The sequence below is a fragment of the Rhinolophus sinicus genome, chromosome 6, assembly GCF_057876585.1.
Source record: "Rhinolophus sinicus isolate RSI-liver-muscle chromosome 6, RSI-T2T, whole genome shotgun sequence".
NCBI classification, from domain to species: domain Eukaryota; kingdom Metazoa; phylum Chordata; class Mammalia; order Chiroptera; family Rhinolophidae; genus Rhinolophus; species Rhinolophus sinicus.
Window position 1 is genome coordinate 44,216,670 of NC_142506.1, and position 21,832 is coordinate 44,238,501.

The 21,832-nt window shown below is 40.8% G+C and overlaps 1 protein-coding gene across 4 annotated transcripts in view; it reads right to left on the reverse strand.

Moving 5' to 3' along the window:
- The window catches only part of EGLN1 (egl-9 family hypoxia inducible factor 1), a 51,153-nt gene extending 45,220 nt beyond the window's left edge, over positions 1-5,933 (reverse strand). For 2 of the 4 annotated variants that reach the window (XM_074316456.2, XM_074316458.2), the window contains exon 1: positions 4,700-5,933. In XM_074316456.2, the coding sequence (XP_074172557.1) occupies positions 4,700-5,584 (885 nt within the window). In that variant the 5' untranslated portion in view covers positions 5,585-5,933. The remainder of the gene's footprint in view (positions 1-4,699) is intronic. The other 2 variants (XM_074316457.2, XM_019757349.3) reach the window with 2 other exon arrangements.
- Between the last annotated feature and the right edge of the window lie 15,899 nt (positions 5,934-21,832).

The window sequence follows — 21,832 nt, forward strand, 5'->3', positions numbered from 1 at the left end:
GGGAAAGACAGGAAAAGCACAGCACTCTTAAAGAAAAAATCAGAAAAATAGAAAAAAATTTAAATGGGAAGAACAGTAGTAGTTACTGTGTTTCCCCGAAAATAAGACCTAACCGGACCATCAGCTCTAATGTGCCTTTTGGAATAAAAATTAATATAAGACCGGTATTATATTATAGTATATTATTTTATATTATATAAGACCAGGTCTTATAGTAAGATAAGACCGGGTCCTATACTAATTTTTGCTCCAAAAGCCGCATTAGAGTTGATGGTCTGGCTCGGTCTTATTTTCGGGGAAACACAATTAACAACAGTTTTGCACAGCGTTCTACAACTTAAAAAGTTTTTGCATCCATGTCTTTACAGCAAGGTGAGAGGCAGGAAAGACAGGTTTCATTTAACACTATTTTATAAATGGAGTAACTGAGGCTCAGAGACTAAGCAACTGGCTCAAGGACACAGAAACGCGCAGATGCAGGATCCAACCCAGATCTAACAGCAGCACCAAGTCCACTACCCTCCTCCGTTTAGATGCCCTCCGGTGTGATTAAGGTTTTGCAGGGTATTTTTGTGGCTTAGTAGGCCGTAGATAAGTGAAGAGTTATAAACATGTCAAAAAAAACCCTTTTAATTTCAAATAAAATTCCTTTAGGAGATACCTTCTATGTAAACTGCATGTAAACTAATTCACTACATAACATGTCTTCCTACAAAGTTGAACTTGGTTCAGTCACAACCTATTAAGACTACTCTTTCAGTCCACATGCAGCTCTTAAATTTTAAAGCGCTATGTAAAAATTACTGCAGCGGCAGTATTTCCAGCCTTTCTGCATACAGAATGACTGACTTTGATCTTGAATTTTGATACAGCTTTTAAAACATTAAACAAGCTGCTTCAATTTATACATCCTGGATGCCAAGAGTAGAGAGAGAGTGAGTTTTTTTTGGTTTTGTTTATAACATTGAAGAGGACTGTCACCACCACTTCTAAGGCAGTGATAATAAAGTGACAGAACTTCCCTCCCCCTAGTCTTTGTTGTAAAAGCCATAATCAGGGGCGGCCGGATGCTCAATTGGTTAGAGTGCGAGCTCTTAACAACAGGGTTGCCGGTTCGATTCCCACACAGGAGGGTGGGCTGTGCCCCCTGCAACTAAAGACTGAAAACGGCAACTGGACTTGGAGCTGAGCTGCGCCTTCCACAACTAGATTGAAGGACAACGACTTGGAGCTGATGGGCCCTGGAGAAACACACTGTTCCCCAATATTCCCCAATAAAATGTATACATACATATTTTTAAAAAGCCGTAATCAGCCAGAGCTGAGTAATTAACTGCAGTACTAAGTGAAAAATCTTAGGAATATTATCTGCTGCTTATTGGTCTCAACCTATTTTATCACTCCTTTATGTACTTTTTAACTGAACAGAGTTAAATTTGGGATAAAATTCCAGAAGTATGTATGTGATTCTAGTATTTTAATTTTAGCAGGCAAACTTTTTCCTTTACAGTGGCTAAGAAACTCCAACTGAACAGTTCAGCACTTTCCCATGATCCTTAGTCCTCTGCATTCCTTCTTCCTCTGCCCCCACGTGAAGACTCCTGTGATTTCTTACAGCCCACACAACACTACTCTTCACAAACCAGCAGACCAGGATTCTTCCTTACTGGACATCACTTTAAGGCTTCTTGATGGAAGAAAGGGTGTGAGAAAGGATGAAGGATCAAAGGTCAATTTAAGAGCAAAAGGGGGTAAAATTCCCCCAAAAAAGGACCAGAAAAGGTGGGAAGAGGGGATCAGCTACACAAGTGGGTACAACCATGTTCCCATTTTTCTCCCGCGTTACGCCATCCTTCCCTGCAGTTCTTCTTTTAAAGTAGTTGGACAAGCTATGGCCAGACAGGCGGGGGACATCAGAGCCTGCACTGAAGGAGCCACAGCCCATTACATAGCACCTGATTAGCAGGCCCTGACATAACACGAAGACCCCAGAGAGTAACGTCAGTGAAGAAGAACATCAGAACTTTGGTCAGGAAACCTGACTTTAAGTCCCAGTGTGCTGCATGTTTTCCAGTAAGTGACCTAACTATCCCGGGCTCACTTTTCTAATCTATAAACAGAGCGACTACAGCAACAATCTACCTATTTTACAGAGATTCTGTGAAAATCTAAGTGAGAAAAATACTACACATCAAGGCAAGTAATGCTTCAAATCTCTGTAATGTTGTAAAGGGTAATAAAATTCTTAACTGAAGCCCCTCTCGTCAATCACATATATATCCATGTTCTGCGTCTCTTAAGAGCCACGGCAATGGGCATGATTCAGGTGGATAGCTAGACAGTGGCTTTTTGGCCAAGATCTGAAATAAACATTGTATAGTCACCTAATAAAGTTTATATAGCCCATCTATAAAATACGATTCATGTACAAGGCTAGTGAGAGTCACTGTCAACAAAATCTGTATATCAAATTTTCATTCCAGTAGTATGCTAAGCAGTCCACACCTTCTCACCTAACATGCAGGGCAGTAGAAAAAGCATGGAGCTTGCTACTAGCTAAATGACCAAAGTTTGAATCCCAGCTAGGTTATCCTAAGTGGTAGGCCTTGGCCAAGTCTGAGCTGAAATAGACTCAAATGTAAATTAGGAATGATACTACCTGCTTTATAGGATTAAGATTATCGTCATCATGTCTGTATTGAGACAAATCTGGTGCGTAGCACAGCACACGCTGGTTCTGCAAATGTGGTGGCTGGTAATTTGACTGCCGTGTCCTTCCCCCAAAGCAAGCTTGCTTATTTATTTACTTATTCATTTAGTCATTCATACGTACATACATACTTAAATTACATGAGTAAACACGATTAGTATCAACTCTCTCAGCCAATGAAAGGGATTCCCTAAAATCATTCATAGATCCTGAGATTGTGTCCCTAAAATTCCTATAAGCATAAGATCAAATCTAAAGAGTTAAAAATCAATCCTTCCTTCAGCTAGTCCCTTATCACAAAACGGTATGTACAGTCAAGTAATTTAAAACCTGAACTACTGTTTCCTTCAGCCACTGGGGCTTCTTAGGAAGGTGATGGCTCTTTTCTAACAGCCTCCTCCTGAGAAGCAACTAGTCTAAGAACAAGGCTGACTGCAGTCCCTTCCCTGAGGACAGGTGAAAACAGGAAGCTAGGAGAGAAGAGGGCTGAGCTTAACGTGGAGAGCTAAATTAATGCAAGCAGATCAAGGAAGATTTTGCCATTATCTTCATGACTTCCCCTGAAGCTTATGCCCCAACAACATACTTAGGTCAGTCTTCGCAGAGCTATAGACTCAAGCTAGTTCCTTTCTTGCTCTCGAGTTCATGACTACATTCAGATTCGGTCCATGACAAAGTTACTTAAAAATATATAAACGAAAATCTCATTAAAGACAGGTTGATTAAGCAACTGTTCATTTTTTGAGACTACAGGATATTGAAGACATGTGCCTTCATGTAGCAATGGCAAGGAAGTGGTCACACGTAAATCAGACTTCACACCGTATTTCCCCCACAAAATTTTCATGTTTAGACCTTTCCTCATTGCCTATGCTCAGCCTTTCTGGCCGCCTGAGAGGCAACACAAAACGGTTAACAAAATAGATGGCCTGACTCACACAAAGAACTACTGGGAAGAGTCAGTGTGTATGCAAACATGCACGTGTGATGGTCTCCTAAAACAAGCTCTCAACTCACAAAATCAGAGATTGATGGTGGAGGGTGGAGCAGGGTGGCTTGGAGTGGAGCTGGATACAAAGAAAAGATTTCCTATCATCCGGGAAGAAAAATGAAAAAGAACTGCAAGAGAGTACTAAGGAGGAAAGAGTACCATTCACCACACTGAGGGAGAGGGATTACACTAGGTGGGAACTGTAGAATCTGTTAGGGAAAAACTACACTCGTAAAGAGAAAACAAAGAGATTTCACCAAATGGAGATGTTAGAACGAGCCCTCCCTCCCTTTCCAATTCCATGCTTTTTTCCAGGAAGCTACAAAACAGAGGGATTGCATTAACAAAGCAAATAAAGAAAACCTATGCTAAAAATGTAACCTGCCTACACTGAGAGGTCTGAAAACGGAAATACTTCTTTCCCAGTTTTGTAATGGGCTTCAGAACAGCAGGGAGGGGGGAGGGGAGCGGCCATGGTCTTCCTGATATGAAGGCTCTTAACTACACGCTTATTTTAAATTTACCTTTCTGTGGTCGGCGGGGAGATTCTTAACCAAACACGGCATCCGACTCTGTAGGTTAGAATCTGACGAGTGGTTCAAAGATCACAGAGAATGGAGAAACTAAAGCAAACACAGGGCAGACGCAGACCCAGCATTTGCTTTGGGTAGTACTTTAATACCCCCCACTGGGCAGCTAAAACTCCATCTGGGTTTGAAGTAATAGCGCAATGGAAGAGAGAAGGCAGCAAAGTTGAAGGGCGAGCCCACGCAATGAGACGGAGAAGTTTGTAAACGCGCGGTACGTGGAAAACAGCGGACGGAGAGAAACCGGCTGAACACCCACTGACGGATCACGTCCGTCCTCTCTAAGGGGTGCTACATAAGGGGACCCCTTTGATAGAGACACGGGGCTCCTCGCCCTACGCGGCACCTGTCGCGCGCAGGGGGCTGCCGCCCAGGGAGGGCGGTCCAGCGCAAACCCTGAGCAACACTTACTTTCGTCCGGCCATTGATTTTGTAGTTGCCCAGCTTCCCGTTACAGTGGCGGATCAGGTCGTCCATGCTGCTCATGAGCAGCCCAATGGTTTCGCAGCCGGGCTCCTTGCCCTCGATCCAGGTGATCTTATCGCCTCGGATGTCCTTGGACGAGTCGCTCTTCTGGCTGACCAGCTGGCCGTCCGTGAACTTGCCGGTGTCGTGCAGGGCGCGCACCTCCTCGCCGATCTGCTGGCCGGTCTCCTTGCCCAGAAAGTCGTCCACCACACAGATGCCGTGCTTGTTCATGCACGGCACGATGTACTCCAGCGCCAGCTTCAGCGCGGGCAGCGGCTTCGTCTGCCCGTTGGGCCGCGGGCCGCCGCCATGGCTCAGCCCTTCGCCCGGCGTGTTGCTCGGAGGGTAAAGGTTCGCCTTGTCTTGGAAGAGCGACGAGCGGCCCAGCGGCTCCTCCTTGGCGGGCTCCGCCTCAGCCGCCGCCGCCGCCGGGCCTTGGCCACCCGGCGCCGCGCGAGGCGGGGAAGCGGCCGCCGCGGGCTTGGCCTTTGCATTGGCTGCGTCCCCGGCGGCGGCGCTGTCCCGGCGCGGCGCCGCCTTCCTGGCCTCCTTAGCCCCAGCGGCCCTGGGCGGTGGCGCGGCGGCGGCGGGCGGCGCGGGGCCGGCGTGCGGGTGCTGGCTCGCCCCGGGGCCGGGGGCGCCGTCGCCGCGCTGGCACACGAGCTTATGCTTCTTCCAGTCCTGGCGCTGGTGCTCCTTGCTGCAGTAGAAGGAGCTGCGGCAGCGGCTGCAGCGCAGCAGGTTCTCCATCTTCCCGCACAGCTCGCAGTACTGCCGGTCTCGCTCGCTCGGGCTCGGCCCGCCGGGCCCGCCGCTGTCGTTGGCCATGGCGGCGGCCGAGCGGGAGGGGTGACGGCCGGACGGCCTGGCTCCGGGCCGTCACTGCGCCATGCACCCGCCGCCCCTCGCCTCCGGGAGGCCGACCCTGCGCCCTCGGCCCGACCGCTTCCTAGTCCTTCGGGTCCGGTCGCGCAGCGCCAGCTGCCGCCTCAGCGCCTCATCGCCGCTGCAGCTGAGGGAGCGCGGCCTCCGCAACGGACGGCGACCTCCGGTCCGGCGCGCGGGCCTGGGCGCGCGAGACCGGCCTCCTTGGCCGCCTCAGTGTCCCGGGCGCCGGGCCGGCCTGAGGAGGAGCGCAGGGCGTGCGGGCGCCACTCGCTCTGCGCGCTCGGCACGTACACCACGGCCCCGCCGCGACCCGGGCGGGCGGTGCGCGGGGGCAGGAGAGGGGCGGGGCGCGGGCGGGCCGGGGGCGGGGCGCGGGCGGGCCGGGGGCGGGGCGCGGGCGGGCCGGGGGCGGGCGCGCACTCGCGCTCGGGCACGGGCGGCGCCGCGGCCTGCCCCCTTGCGCGTGCTCTGCGGGGTTGCGCGGGTCTCCGCACACTCCCCCCGCCCTACGGCCGGCTCCGCCGGGGGCGGGTCCGGGACGCCGCCGCCGCCTGCGGAGCCTGCGCGGGGATCCCGAGGGGCCTGCCCGCGAGCCACCGAAGGGCGTCTGGGACTGTGGTACACCTGCTGGGAGAGCGCCGGCCGCCAGGTCGTCTCGGAGCCGGGATCAGAACATGGCTGCTGTTTGTTGAATTGGCGCTCTGGACTCGGGGCAAGGTGGCTCCCACAGCCCTCGTTTTGCACAGGAGGAAACGGAAATTCAGAGAAGTCAAGTAACTTGGCCGGTGTCACGCAGATCTGGGACTGACTCCAGGCGTTAGTCTATCAGATTCCAAGGCTGCTTTTTCCATTACACCAATACAGCCTGTGTTTCAATTAGGCTTGAAATGGTTAAAAACAAAAAATGAGTATCGCTGCGGTGTTAATCCAATCCCCTGAAATTTAAAAGTGCTGAAATTTGATGTACTTTTACCATTTTCAAACCCTGTGATATCTTGCCGAGTTTGAAACCTCGGGAAGAGATTTTTGGCTACCGAGTGAAATAAAGCAATCAGCGCTCATTCCAATATCCGCATTCAGGCACTTCAATTCAAATTGATAGAACTACTCCTGAGAATTGGATTGAGTTGTAAATGAGCATTACTACATTAACGACTTTTTAAAGTAAAAAAAAAAAAAAAAAGACTTATGAATAGAATCTGTGCTACGCTGATGAATACAATTCTTTGTTTTGTAGAACATTAAAACCTTACCAGAAATAAGCCAAGGGTGTTTCTTTCCGCCTGCCATTTATTTTAAGAATAAAAAGGGTGTGATTTAGATTTTTGCAATCTGTATTGCACACCTGCTAATGTGGAAAGGCTGTGCCTGGCCGGTGTGTCATCTGAATAGGCTGCAAGTAACTTCAGCAGTCCTATTTATACATGAAATGACAGCGTTTCAGACTTAACAATACAAGAGCTGAAATGTGTAGGTCAAAGGTAGAAGAATATAAGGAATCATTATAAACTGGTTTGTAGGATATTTTTTTTTAAAAAAACTAACCTGAATCCAAAAACATAAAAGCTCTTCTTCAACTACACAGAACTGCAAAGTGTCATTAAATACTCCTGTATAAATAAACAGTATCCTGGGAATCCAACATGGTGAAAGAAGACAGTAATTCCAGTTAGCTTGGCCTTGGGGAGACTGCAGTAAATATTATACTCACAGCTTTAAATTCCAGACCAAACGAAATCCAACTTTTTGTCAAGAATCAAGACCTGGAACTATGTCAGGTATGTATCCAACTTTCCCAGAGCTTTATTTAATACAGTAATATGTCATTGTTTCAGATATTACTAGTTAGGGTGTTCAGCAGATGTTATTGGAGCATGCAATCTGCCAGACTGTCCTTGGCACACCAAGGAAGTAGTTACACTACATAGGTGTCCAGTCTGGTGCAGGGGGCAGACATGTAAACAAATAATGACAGTCTAGAGTTCCGAGTTAAGTGCCCTAAGAGGGATGCATAGGAATGGATGGGAACAAGGAAAAAGGGCTTGCTAGCTCTGCCCTTTGCACCAATCAAGATTCCAAGGAAATTAATCTAGAAATTCTTAAAAGTGGTTTAAGAGAGTAAACTTTTAAAACATCTTTGATATACATATATGAAGTATAATTTCAATACAAGTAAAATCTAGTACTCCTTTTGCTGTAGTAATTCTTAATGATCCTTAATTATTCTCAAGGGCAGGAACTTTACTAGGGAACACTCATTCCACAAACTCTTGATTCTTCTAAGTTTAGTTATTTGTAGGTAGTAAAGGTAGTCCAACAATTTCTTTAGAAATTATTGTTTAGGTCTGCTGTGCAAACAAGTGTATTTATGTCTCTATATGCTCTTTTCAGGTATTTTCATTGATATCTACTTATAAGAATAAATGTTCATATCAAAACCTTTATTAGCTTTTATTCCAATTAACTGCAAAATCAAAAGTTGAACATGTGTATCTTGAAGATTCTTAATCAGTCAAATATGACACAGTTTTCATGAATAGAACAGTCCAAAATAAAATATTATTTCAAGTATTTCCAAAGACCCATGATAATCAGAATTTTCACTTAGTCATGCTTAATCTGTGAACTAATTCCAGATTATTGAGGTTTCACCAAACCACCTGCTGGCATTGCAGTAGCCAATGAAACAGTCACCAATAAGAGTCTGGAACTCCACCAGCATTGTAGCAGTCATCACCGAATTCAATGTTATAAAAAGATTCACATTGTCACTCAGAGATTTAGAAACACTTCTGCGGTGCTTACTATTATGTTCCAATCTCTGTCCTAAGCATTTTACAAGTGTTAACTCATTTAATTCTCTCTCATAACACTATGAGGTGGGTTTTATTATTATGCCCATCTACAGATAGTGAAAGGAGTCAGGCCATGAGTGTCCCTCCCATTGATTAAGTTAACACGATTAGTAGCACTAGGTGTGTTACCTAATACTCTGGGAAGAACAAAGGCTTGTGTCTCCCAAAGCCAGGAATTACTATAAATTTTTCTCTGCCCCCAACCTAATTGAGATCAATTGTTCTAGAAATTGAAGGATGAATTAAAGTAAAAGTAGTATCTCCATATCACACCAACTGGGACCAAAGCTAACTGAGCACCTATTCGGCTTCCCTTTGCTTTTCTGGCAGGCAATGCGTACTTAAGCTATAAAGCAGTGACTACTACAGATTGACAAAAAATTTACTGAAAGAGGCAAAGCTGAGGCTGAATGCAAAGGACAGTTAAATCAGGAAACGAATGTAGACATGACTGTTGAGTCTTAAGGAAAGCCCAGCGAACAGAATTTACCTTCAAGGGACTAGCCCTATTTCTCCTTTAAAAACGTTAAAAATGCATGAGAGTATCTTTTCTGCTCAGGAAATCAAACATCTGATTGTTAACTACTGACCTCTTGTTCCCCATCTGTGACAATCTTGTTTTAATACATTACAGAGGACAGAGAAATCACAAGTATAGGCATACCACCAAGATAAACAGGAAGACGATCTTCGAGTTCTGGGAAAAGCAGCTAAATCGGAGCCATTTTCTAACTATAGTTTTGGGACACGCACAAGTAGGTGTCGTCGGAAACAGCACCTGCTCTTCTCCGTACTGGGGGTTCTGCCAGATGCACACAGGAGCTGTGTGTTTCCAACGGACGCGGAGAAAGCTTTACTGTCTACTGAGAAAATAAAATGTGTAAATAGACTTTCTCCACATTCAGGGAAATGTATTTATTACCCAACTTTATCAGTTTAGGATTTAAAATTTAGCCACCAATTCAATTGAAAATAGATAATCTCATCTCAAGAAATGTAAAACTGTACAACCATTTCTCATTATAGTGATTTTTTTCCTACTACTCATAAACATGAGCTACTGTATATTACTATGTGTTAATGCAATTACACTGTGAGGTTTTTTTTTTCCTAGCACTGAACCGACGTTTTTAGTGTAGTTCAGTTAGTAATTTACACCAATCCAGGTTAGAGACAACTAAATAATGTTTTCCCTAACTTTTTTTATGTGAAAAAATGTAAAGATACACAAAAATAGATATAATAGTATACTCAACCTTAACCCGAATTAATTCAACAATTATCAACATTTTTATCCCATTTTGCCTTTTTTAAATCTAATTTTTATTGAGATATAATTGACATATAATGTTGTATTAGTTTTAGGTGTGTAACAATGATTTGATATATGTAAGTCCTGCAAAATAAGTTAACATCTATTACATCATATATTACAACTTTTTTTGCCTTATGATGAGAACTTTTAAGGTTTATCTCTTAGCAACTTTCAAATATACAACACAGTATTGTTAACTATAGTCACCATGCTGTGCATGAGATCCCCAAGTTATAACTGGAAGTTTGACATTTTGACCCCCTTCACCCATTTCACCCCTCCCCCCAACCCCTACCTCTGGTAACTACCAATCTGCTCTCCCCATATGAATTGTTTCTTTTTTATTTAGATTGCACATATAAGTGAGATCACACAGTATTTGTCTTTCTCTGACTTATTCACTTAGCATGATCCCCTCAAGTTCCATCCATGTTGTTTTAAATGGCAGGATTTCCTTTTTCATGGCTGAATAGTATTCCACTGTATACTCATATATGTACCATGTTTTCTTTTATCCATTCATTTGTTGAGAGACACTTAGGATGTTTCCATATCTTGGCTATTAAGAATAATGCTCCAGTAAAGATGGGGGTGCAGATATCTCTTCAAGATACTGATTTCAATTCCTCTGGATATAAACCCAGAAGTGGGTTTGAGGAACCATCACACTCTTTTCCATAATGGCTGTACCATTTTATATTCCAACCAATAATTGTATCAGGTTCCCTTTCCACCATATCCTCACCGACATTTGTTATCTCATGTCTTTTTGATAAATGCCATCCTAACAGGTGGGAGATAATATCTCATTGAGGTTTTGACTTGCATTCCCTGATGATTGATGCTGAGCACCTTTTCATGTACCTGTTGGCCGTTTGTGTATCTTCTTTGGAAAAATGCCTATTCAGGTCCTTGCCCATTTTTAAATTGGATTAATTGCTTTTTTGCTATTGAGCTGTGTGAGTTCTTTATATATTTTGGATATTAGTCCTTTATCATAAATATAGTTTTCAAATATTGTCTTCCATTCTGTAGGTTGCCTTTTCAATTTAATTATTGTTTCCTTTGCTATACAGAAACTCTTTAGTTTAATGTAGTCCCAGTTGTTTATTTTAGGTTTTGTCGTCTGTCTTTTGGTGACTTATCAAAGAAATTATTGCGTAGGCCCATGTCAAGGATCTTTTTCCCTGTGTTTTCTTCAAGGAGTTTTACGGTTTCATGTCTCACATTTAAGTCTTTGATCCATTTCAAGTTAATTATTGTGAGTGGTGAAAGATAGGGGTCCAGCTTCATATTTTTACATGTGGATATTCAGTATTCACAGCACCATTTATTGAAGAGACGGACCGTTACCCATTGTGTGTTCTTAGCACCCTTGTCAAAAATTAGTTGACCATATATGTGGGGGGTTATTTCTGGACTCTTTATTTGGTTCCAACAATCTCTGTGCCTGTTTTTATTCCAGTATCATACTGTTTTGATTACTACAGATTTGTAATATAGCTTGAAATCAGTATGTGATGCCTCCAGGTTTGTTCTTTCTCAAGACTTTTTTTTTTCTTTTTTGGCTATTCAGAGTCTTTTATGGTTCCATGCTAATATTAAGATCTTTTTTCTATTTCTGTGAAAAATGTCATTGGAATTTTGATCAGGATTATATTGTATCTATAGATAACTTTGAGTTGTAATTCTTCCAATTATTCCAAGAACACAAAATATCTTTCCATGTATTCATGTCTTTTTCAATCTGTTTCATCATGTCTTAGAATTTTCAGTGTACAGGTCTTTCACCTCCTTGGTTAGTAGTATTCCATTATGTAAATATACCATAGTTTATTCAACCAGTCTCCTATGTTTGAACATTTAAGTAGTTTCCTGATATTGATAATTTGTATTTTCTCTTTTTTCCCCTGATCCATCTAGCTAAGGATTGATCAGTTTTATTGATCTTAAAAAAACAATTTCAGTTTCATTGATTTTCTCTACTGTTTGTCTTTTTCTGTTTCATTGATTTCTGTTATTACCTTAACAATTTCCTTTTTGAATTCATTCTGGATTTTATTTGCTGTCTTTTTCTGATCTGTTAAGGTAGAAACTTGGGTCAATGATTTTAAACCTTCTTTTCTAATACAAGCACTTAAAGGTATAAATTCCTTTCTAAATATTACATTAGCTGTAATCCATACATGTTGATATTATCTGTTTTCATTTTTATTTAGTAAAATATGTTTTGAACTCATGTACCTGTGGTATCTTCTTTGATCCATGGCTTATTTAGAATTGTGTTATTTAATTTTAAAATATTTGGGGTTTCCAGATAGCTTTCTCCCATTAATTTCTAATTTAATTCCATTTTGGTCAGAGAACATATTCTATGATTTCAATCGTCTTTCAATTTTTTGAGACTTGCTTTATGACCTAGCAGATGGTCTCTTGTGATGAACCATGTGTGCTTCAAAGATTGTATTTTCTGCTGTTGCCGAGAGTACTGTTCTGTGATGTCAGTTAGGTCAAGTTGGTTGATAGTGTTCAAGTCTTCTAAATTCTTACTTATTTTCTGTGTACTATCAGTTGAGAAAAGGAGGGTTGAAATCTGTTATAGTTATGGATTTTCCTTGTTCTCTCTGTTCTGAGAGTTTGGGCTTTGTGTGTTTGATGTTCTGTTATTCAATACTTCCACAATTGAAATTGTTATGTCTTATAATTGACTTGATCCTTTTATCTTTAGGAAATACCTGTCTTTATTCCTGTTAATTTTACCTATCCCAAAATTTACTTTGATTTAACATAGCCACATGAACTATCTTACAATTAGTGCTTGCATGGTATGTCACCTTCATCCTTTTCGTGTATCATCTTCATCCTTTTACTTATGCCTCTGAATTTTAAACATGTTTCTTAGAGGAGGTATATAGTTGGATCTTGCTTTTATATCCAGTCTGATAATCACTGGCATTTTACTGAAATATGTAGACTAGGGATTGACAAACTTTTTCTGTAAAGAGCCAGGTAGTGACCTGGTCTTTGTCATAATCACTCAACTTTGCTATTGGAGTGTGAAAACAGCTGTAAAAAATACATATGCACGTGGCCCATTTATTTACAAAAACAGGAGACTCCTGCTTCTGCTTTTTCTGCTTCTCCTCCTATCCTCCTACTTGTTTGGTCTTGCTCATGCTTCTCCCCCCACCCCCCTTCTCCTTTTTCCTTTCTTCCTCTCCCTTCCTCTACCCCTTCATTTCCTCATTCTCTTTGTTCTTCTCCTTTGGTAGAGTATGTTTTTCTGATACAATTTTCCTTAAGCATAACCGACTTCCATAAATACTTGTTTAGTATAAGTCTGGTTTGCAAAAAAAAATTCTCGTAGCATTTTTTTGTCTGAAAAGTATTTATTTTGCCTTTTTTACAAAACATGTTTTTGCTGGATCTAGAACCCTAGGTTGAGCGTTTTCCTTTTAGCAACATAAAGATGTCATTCCATTGTCTGGTGCCTCCATTGTTTCTGATAATAGTCTTCAATTATTTTTACGTTTGGTCTACTGCTGATGTTTTGTTTTCTAAATGCTTTTAAAAAGTATACTATCACTATTTTCACCAATTTTATGATGACAAGACTTGGTGGTGTTTTCTTTTGTTTTAATTCTGATTAAGCTTCACTGAGCTTTGTTAATAGGAATGTTTATAGTTCCATCAAATTAGAAGACATTTTGGCTATTATTTCTTCAAATATTTTTCTGCCCCTACTTTTCTGAATCCAAATTATGCATATATTAGGCAACTTAATATTGTCCCACAGATCACTAAAGTAAAGTTTTTCTTTTTAAACACTACTTTTATTCTACTGTTTTATTTCTCTTCTTCAGGGATTCCAATTATGTGTATATTTAATTTTTGCGAATCTGTTTTCCATTCCCATCACATTCTCTCTGATCCCCTTTTAAATGCCTTTATCTCGGTTTCATTCACTTGTTGTTTTACTCACTTTCAACGTTTCGTAGTAGATTTTTATTTGAATTCCTTCTTCCTTGGGCATCTTGTAGCTTATCCTTCATTTCTGACACTTATGTTTTTTTAAACAATTTTTTTTTAATTGGGGAATATTGGGAAACAGTGTGTTTTTCTAGGACCCATCAGTTCCAAGTCAAGTCGTTCTGCTTCAATCTAGTTCTGGAGGGTGCAGCTCACTGGCCCATGTGGGAATTGAACTGGCAACCTTGTGGTTAAGAGCTGGCGCTCTAACAAACTGAGCTAACCGGCCGCCCTAGACACTTATGTCTCGTTCTTTAATTCCTTTCCTGAGTTTGATTAATTCTTGTTGCACTTCTTCCTGGGTTTTTAATTTTATTTTACTTGGTCTACATCCAGTCTCAGTCTTTTAATTTATGATTCTAAGTGGGGTTTTTTTTAAAAAAAAGAAATGATCTTTACGTGCTTGTCTGTGATATATAATTCAGTGTAGAGTTTTGTGTTATACTGTAGTATTTTGTGGTTGGTTTTGGGGAATATTTTTCGTCAGCTAAAAGTATGATTCATTTTTTTGTGTGTGTTTGTGTTCTTATAGTTGCTTTGTATACAGTTGGTTTAATTTTTTGCTATTCCTAGGTACTTTATGGACAATATAAATGCCTAATTCAACCAAAATACATAAGTAAGTACAGTTTAAAAATAAATAAATGAGTTTGTGATAGTGTAGGAGGGTAAAATTGTTGGTGTGTCTTATTTTGTAGTTTCCTTAACTTTCTTCTTCCCTTCACTGTTTTGTCTCTGAGGGGCATCACCCCTTCTCTATTCATCTGACTCCCTCAGAAATGCTGTTTTTGAGGCTGTTGCCTCAAATCCCAGTCACCTTCAAGCCTCTTCTGCGTATCTAGTACTATGAATGTGACCTCCCAGACCTGAGTTTTAACACAGTGTTGGACATTTTCTTGCTAGGGTGATTTTTAGTATATGTGCTGCCGAAGCGAGCACGTTGCTAGGGTGATTTTTGTCTATGCTTTGCTTAAGTCCTTTGCTCCCCTCTTTTATTGTATATGGAGCTTTCTAAGCCACTTCCCCTGCTCTTAGCACCCACAGGTTGTAGGAGCATGAGTTTTGCTGGAATGTTTATTTCTCTACTTACAGGTAGTTTGAAGTTTGAGTTGTTTCCTGTGTCCTATTAATGCTGAAGGTTGCACCATTTGTTGATTTTAAGGATTTTGGGGAAGCTGTATAGACATATTCTGATTCAGGCAGCCAACATTATGTTCCAGACCGGAAGTTCTATTTGGAATTAGCTCTCTAGTACCAAACTATGGTAATTTGCGAGCAAATGGGCCAGAGAAGCTTCAGAGCAGAAATCAACATTGTAGTATGTACCAAGGGTCAGCAACCCTTTTCTGTAAAGGCCCAATGTTAAATATTTTGGATTTTGGGGATCATACTATTGCTGTGGGCCATCACTTCTGCTGTTATAGCACAAAACACCCAAAGACAAGTAACCAAATGAGTGTGGCTGTGGTCCTATAAATTCTACAGCAAAATAGACAGTGGGTCAGATTTGGCCCACGCACCGTAGTTTGCCAACCCCTGGCATATACCAGTCCCTAGGAAATGGTTTCAAAGCAGATAAAACAAATTACAAAATATTATGACAGGTGGTTCTGCTGAAAACTCAGAGACTATTAATAAAATAGCAATTTGATTTATTTGGAGTTTCACACTAAATACAAAAAAAAATCAGCTTGTATCCTTCATTAAGGAAGCAAAAGACTAGAGGTCTAGCTTAAAATTTTGTAATGTAACAAGTATGACCATAGAAGATACTTAGTGATGGAAAATGTTCATGACATATTGTTATGTAACACATTTCAGCACTCAATTGATAATTGTTGAATGAGTCTTAAGAGCTGATTACAGAACAGTATTAAAATGTGATTTTTTATTTTTTAACAGGGCTTTATTGGGAAACAGGGTGTACTTCCAGGAATTTTTTTCTAAGTCAATTTGTTGTCCTTTCAATCGTAGTTGTGGAGGGCTCAGTTCAGCTCCAGGTCCAGTTGCTGTTGTGAGTTGCAGGGGTGCAGCCCACCATCCCTTGCAGGAGTCGAACTGGCAACCTTGTGGTTGAGAGCCCGCATGCTGTGTTCAATCTTAGTTGCAGGGGGCACAGCCCACCATTCCTTGCAGGAGTCGAGAAGTCGAAACGGCCACCTTGTGATTGAGAGCCCATTGGCCCATGTGGGAATCGAACCAGCAGCCTCCGGAGTTAGGAGCACAGAGCTCCAACAGCCTGAGCCACCGGGCCAGCCCCTAAAATGTGATCTTGAAGAGATGAAGGGATGTTTATCAGAATGTTAACAGTGATTATGTTTAAATGGTATAGGCACATACAGTTTTTGTTTCCACTTCAATATTTTCTTACTCTGCAACCATCCCATAATATGTAGAACATTTGTTAAATATATTTTTGATCTAAAAAACAAACAATAATAGAATTATTTGTTTGTAATAGAATAATAGTGTTAAAAGACTTAAAAGTAAAAGATGTTTTAGTAGGTGATCACAGAAGAAAACTGACAAACTTACTAGAGGCAATATCATCCAGTGTAAAGAGGATGGATTTTGGAGTAAGAACTGAGTTCAAATTCAAACTTTCTTAATATTTATGTGATATTTGAAAGTCAGACACCTCCCTGAGTCTTAGTTTACCCATCTGCCTCAGTCTTGTGGTAAGAGTTAAAAGAGATCATTTACACGACTCATTCAAAGTTCTCTGTAAAGCACATTTACACTCCACTAGCTTTCCAAACTAATTTCTTAGACCCACTTTCAAAAATTTGTTTTAAGCTGAATTTTTGACCCATTTTGCATTTTCTTTTACAATCACATGAAAAATCTTTCTCTAAATCTCTTTATTCCGTGAATGCTCATATGTAATCTCAAGGTCATAGAATCAATGAATACAAAGTGAAATCCAGCGCCCTTCTGGAAAATACTCCCCATGCACTTGACAATCACCATTACCATTTTATGTGTACATAATAGAGGGTATAATTTTGTGTATTTGAATTTTTCACGCAAATGGTATTGTACTCTATGTAAATTGCTTTTTCACTAGACCCTTGCTCTTCTTTCTCACTGGCAGAATCATTTGGACCCTTCAGATCCTTGCAAAACACCTATCACAACCTTTTTCCTTTGAACAAATTTTGCTAATGCATGGCAGTCCCAGAAGCTGTAAGAAGGCATTTTTTGCAGACAATGGCCTCTAAAAATATTTCTCAGCTCTTGACTCCTGATGAGTCAATGTTATTATCTATAGAAAGCTTTCATCATAGTAATGCCAATGTTAGTATTATATTTTAGGAATATTTCACCGGCAGTGAAATAGGAAGGACTGAGAAAATGATTAGTAGCACTGGATGCTTTCTTCTTCATGTTTCTAACAACAATCCTTTTGCAGTTACTGGAGCTCTGGATCATTTTTTTGATATTTTTGCAGATGTACAGAGTCTCAAAGAGCCTTAATGAAAATTAAATTGTTTTCTGTACTGAACGAATTACTACCAGATTTCAAAATGAACATGTGAAAAAGTAGGAAGAGGCAAGTTAATACCCATCATCTGAACATAGTAAACAATATGAAGATGATGAGAAATTCATTGCTGTAGAGAAGACTTACTTCCTGAACAAGTGTTTAGAATGAAATTTCTAGAGTTTCCTTTGCCATTTACGTTGCATACATTTTGGAAAATCAATTTTTTATTAGATTCGGAAAATTATTTTCAAAATAATCAGAATATTTCAAAACTCTTCAGGAATGTTTATGTCATTGAGAACTGTTATTATGCTCTCTGATTTCCCATGTTCTCTGATAAGTTTTATGAATACTTTAAATATTTCATAGGGAAGTGGAAATATAAAGCTTCCCTAAGCAGATGATAACTAATCCGTGAGTAACACTGTAACAATGGAATGACTGTGTTTTAGAAATATTTTACAAAACTAATCTGTTTAATATTTAAATAATTTATAAAGTGATTTTATATTAAGTGAATCTAAAACTGAAACAAAATTGCTTTCTGGTCTGCTAAGCATTCTAATCATATTTAATTGATATGAATAAGGAAATAAGATATCATTTTACCATTTGGGATATATGTAGTTTAGAAGATATAGCGTTAATATCCTAATGCTATAATTTTGAGAATTTTCTAGGCAAAATATAAAACAATTAATTATAAATTAACTTTACTCTTTAAGTATAACTAAATCTGGAATCAGTGGTATGGCTGGCTAGTCATTGGTTTGATAAATATATGTACAAATATCTTGCAATGAGTTTCATAATTCCAATCTTGTATGCCTACTTGCTAGTGGATGTAAGTTTTGAATAAACATGAAATGTTTTTTAAAAAGTTATTTCTTTCTTTCATTTATTCAACAGATTTTTTTTATTTTTTATTAAAGTATGGTTGTTATATCATACTACATGAGTTCCAGCTGTACAACATAGTATTCAACATTTATATGTCTTACGATGTGCTCACTGCACTAAGCCTAGTACCCATGGGTCACCGTGCAAAGTTGTCACGCTGTTATTGACTGTATTTCCGTTCACCTTCTTCACCCATCTCTCCATGTCCCCTCCCCTCTGGCAACCATGTTTGTTCTATGATTCTGTTTCTGTTTTGTTTTGTTTTTTCATTTGTTTTGATTTTTAAAGAAATTTCACGTATAAGTGAAATCATGTGCTTTTGTCTTTCTCTGTCTGGCTTATTACACTTAGCATAATATCCTGTAGGTCCATCCATGTTGTCATAAATGGTAGGATTTCATTCTTTTTTTATGGCTGAGTAAAATTTTTATTTATTTGTTTGTTTGTTTGTTTATTTATTTATTTATGTGAATATTCATTCACATCTTCTTTATCCACTCATCTATGATGGACACCGAGGTTTCTTCCATATCTTGGCTATTGTAAATAATGTTGCAATGAACATAGGGGTGCATATGTCTTTTTGAATTAGTGTTTTCATTCCTTGGATTTCTTCACATTTCTTGTAAAGCCAGTTTAGTGGTGGTGAGCTCCTTTAGCTTTTGCGTGTCTGGGAAACTGTTTAACTCTCCTTCAATTCTGAATGATAAGCTTGCCAAGTATAGTATTCTCGGTTGTAGTTTCCTTTCTTTAGCACTTTAAGTATTTCCTTTCACTCCCTTCTGGCCTGTGAAGTTGCTGCTAAGAACGATACCCTAATGGGGTTTTCCTTGTATGTGACTCGTTTCCTTCTCGTTGCCTCTTTATTCTTAACTTTGCCATTTTAATTACAATATGCCTTGGTGTGGGCCTCGTTCAGTTCTTCTTGTTGGTAATTCTTTATGCTTCCTGAACCTGGATGTCTGTATCTTTCCCCAGGTTAGGAAAGTTTTCAGCCATTATTTCTTCAAACATACTTTCTGCCCCTTTCTCTCTGTCTTCTCCTTCCCAAATTCCTATAATGTGAATGTTAGAGTGTTAATGTTGTCCCAGAGGTACCTTATATTGTCCTCGTTCTTAAAAATTATTTTTCATTTTCCTGTTCTGATTGGGTGATTGCCACTATTCTGCCTTCCAGGTCACTAATCCATTCTCCTGTATTAACTATTCTGCTGTCTAGTCCTTCTAAAGTGTTCTTTGTTTCAGTTGTCATATTCTTAATCTCTGATTAGTTCTTTATTGTATTTTCTCTTTGTTGAAGTTCTCCCTGAGTTCCTCTACTCTATTCTCCAGTTTTTATTGTGCATCCTTATGACTGTTTCTGTGAATTCTTTATTAGGCCAATTACTTATCTCTGTTTCATTAGAATTTTTTTCCTGTTTTTGTTTTTTTTCTCTTGTTCCTTGATGTAGGGCATATTCTTCTGTCTCTTCATTTGTTTGACTTCTGTGTTTGTGCCTATGAGTTAGATGAAATAGCTATCTCTCCCAATCTTGAAAAAGCGGCTTCTGTGTAGACTGTGTGCCAGATGGCTTAGGCAGGCCAGTTATAGTTGTGTGCTGCCTGACCGGAAGGAGTGGGCTCTGAGTGGGGCGGCCTGGCTGTGTGTATGCTTTCTCGCCCTTCTGATCCGGGCAGCGCTGTCTGGCTGTGTGCGTTATGAAGTGTCCTGCTGCTTTCATTGTTCAACAGATCTTTTTCTGAGTGCCTAGCATGTGTGAGATGCTGTTCTAGTCACTAGGAATACAAAAATGCATAAAACAAAAATAATCCTTACTTGTATTAGCATGTAGTGAGAAAGACAATCAAAATGATAAATATAATTACAGTGCATTAAAAAATGACAGTGCTAAGCAGGAAAAATAAAGCAATGAGGGGGGATAATAGGGGAGATTGAACTGTTAAGTAGAGTGACCAGGAAGGTGACGTCTGAATCGGGATAGAAGGCAGTGAGGAGCTTGCCATACAGATACGTGGGGAGGAGCAGCCCAGGTAGAGGGAGGAGCAGGTAAAGCCTGCTCTTTGGTGAATCATGTTTGGTATTTCAAGGGACAGCAAGGAAGCCAGTGTAGCTGAGGTAGAGAAAACAAGGCATAGACTAGCTGGAGCTCAGCTCGCAGAAGTAACTGGCAGCCAAATTATGTAGGGCTTCATGGCTGTTATAAAGAACTTCAGTTTTTACTCTGAATGTGCTGAGAGATCACTGGAGGGTTTTCAATGGAGGAGTGACATAGTCGGACTTACATTTTAGCAGGAAAAAAAGCCTGTTGGAGGCAAGGACGGAAAACGTGTGGAAACTTGTGGAAAACACCTAGAAGGTTATTGCAATCTTCTGGGCAAGAGATGGTGGTGGTCTGGGTCATGGTGGTGACAATGGGTTTGGCAAAAAGTAGCCCAATTATTTTGAAGGTGGAACTGACAGGATTTACTAACAGTTCAGCTGGAGAGAGAGAGAGAGAAGTGAGAGAGATGAGTTCAAGTCAAATGACACCAACATTTTTTCTTTTTCTTTTTCTTTTTTTTACCTGAGCAATTAGTAGAATGGAATTGCCATTACCGGAGATGAGGAGGACTGCTGGGATGGTGTTTGGGGATGGTGTTGGGCAGTCATTAAGAGATAAGCTTTAGGGCCGGCCTGGTGGTTCAGGCAGTTAGAGCTCCATGCTCCTAACTCCGAAGGCTGCTGGTTCGATTCCCACATGGGCCAGTGGGCTCTCAACCACAGGTTGCCAGTTCAATTCCTCGAGTGCCGCAAGGGATGGTGGGCAGCGCCCCCTGCAACTAAGATTGAACACGGCACCTTGAGCTGAGCTGCCACTGAGCTCCCGGATGGCTCAGTTGGTTGGAGCGCGTCCTCTCAACCACAAGTTTGCCGGTTCGACTCCCACAAGGGATGGTGGGCTGCGCCCCCTGCAACTAGAAACTGGACCTGGTGCTGAGCTGCGCCCTCCACAACTAAGACTGAAAGGACAACTTGAAGCTGAACGTCACCCTCCACAACTAAGATTGAAAGGACAACGACTTGACTTGGAAAAAAGTCCTGGAAGTACACACCGTTCCCCAATGAAAAGTCCTGTTCCCCTTCCCCAATTAAAAATCTTAAAAAAAACACAAAGATAAGCTTTAGACTTGTACAATTTGAAATATGTATCACTGGACTAAATGACGATGTCAGACAGACAGCTGCACATACAGGTCTGTAATCTGGGGGAGAGGTCCAGGCTGGAGACACACATTTGGGAGTCACCTGCAGATAGATGGCATATAAAGCCACAAAACTGAACAAGGATCACCAAGTGAATGAGGATAGATAAGAAAGACAGGAAGACCAAGGGCTGTGGTAGGGGAACTGTAACACTGACAGGTCAGAGAGGAAGAACATTGAAGAGACTGAGGAAGAGGAGGCAGAAAAGTAGGAGAGAGTGGTGTCCAGCAAGTGATTCAGGAGGAGAAAATGAACAGCTATGACAAATGCTGCTGATAAGGTGAGTAAGACATGGACTGAGAAGTGACGAGTGGCTTTGAAAATGGGGAGATTATTGATGACATAAGGCGAGCACTTA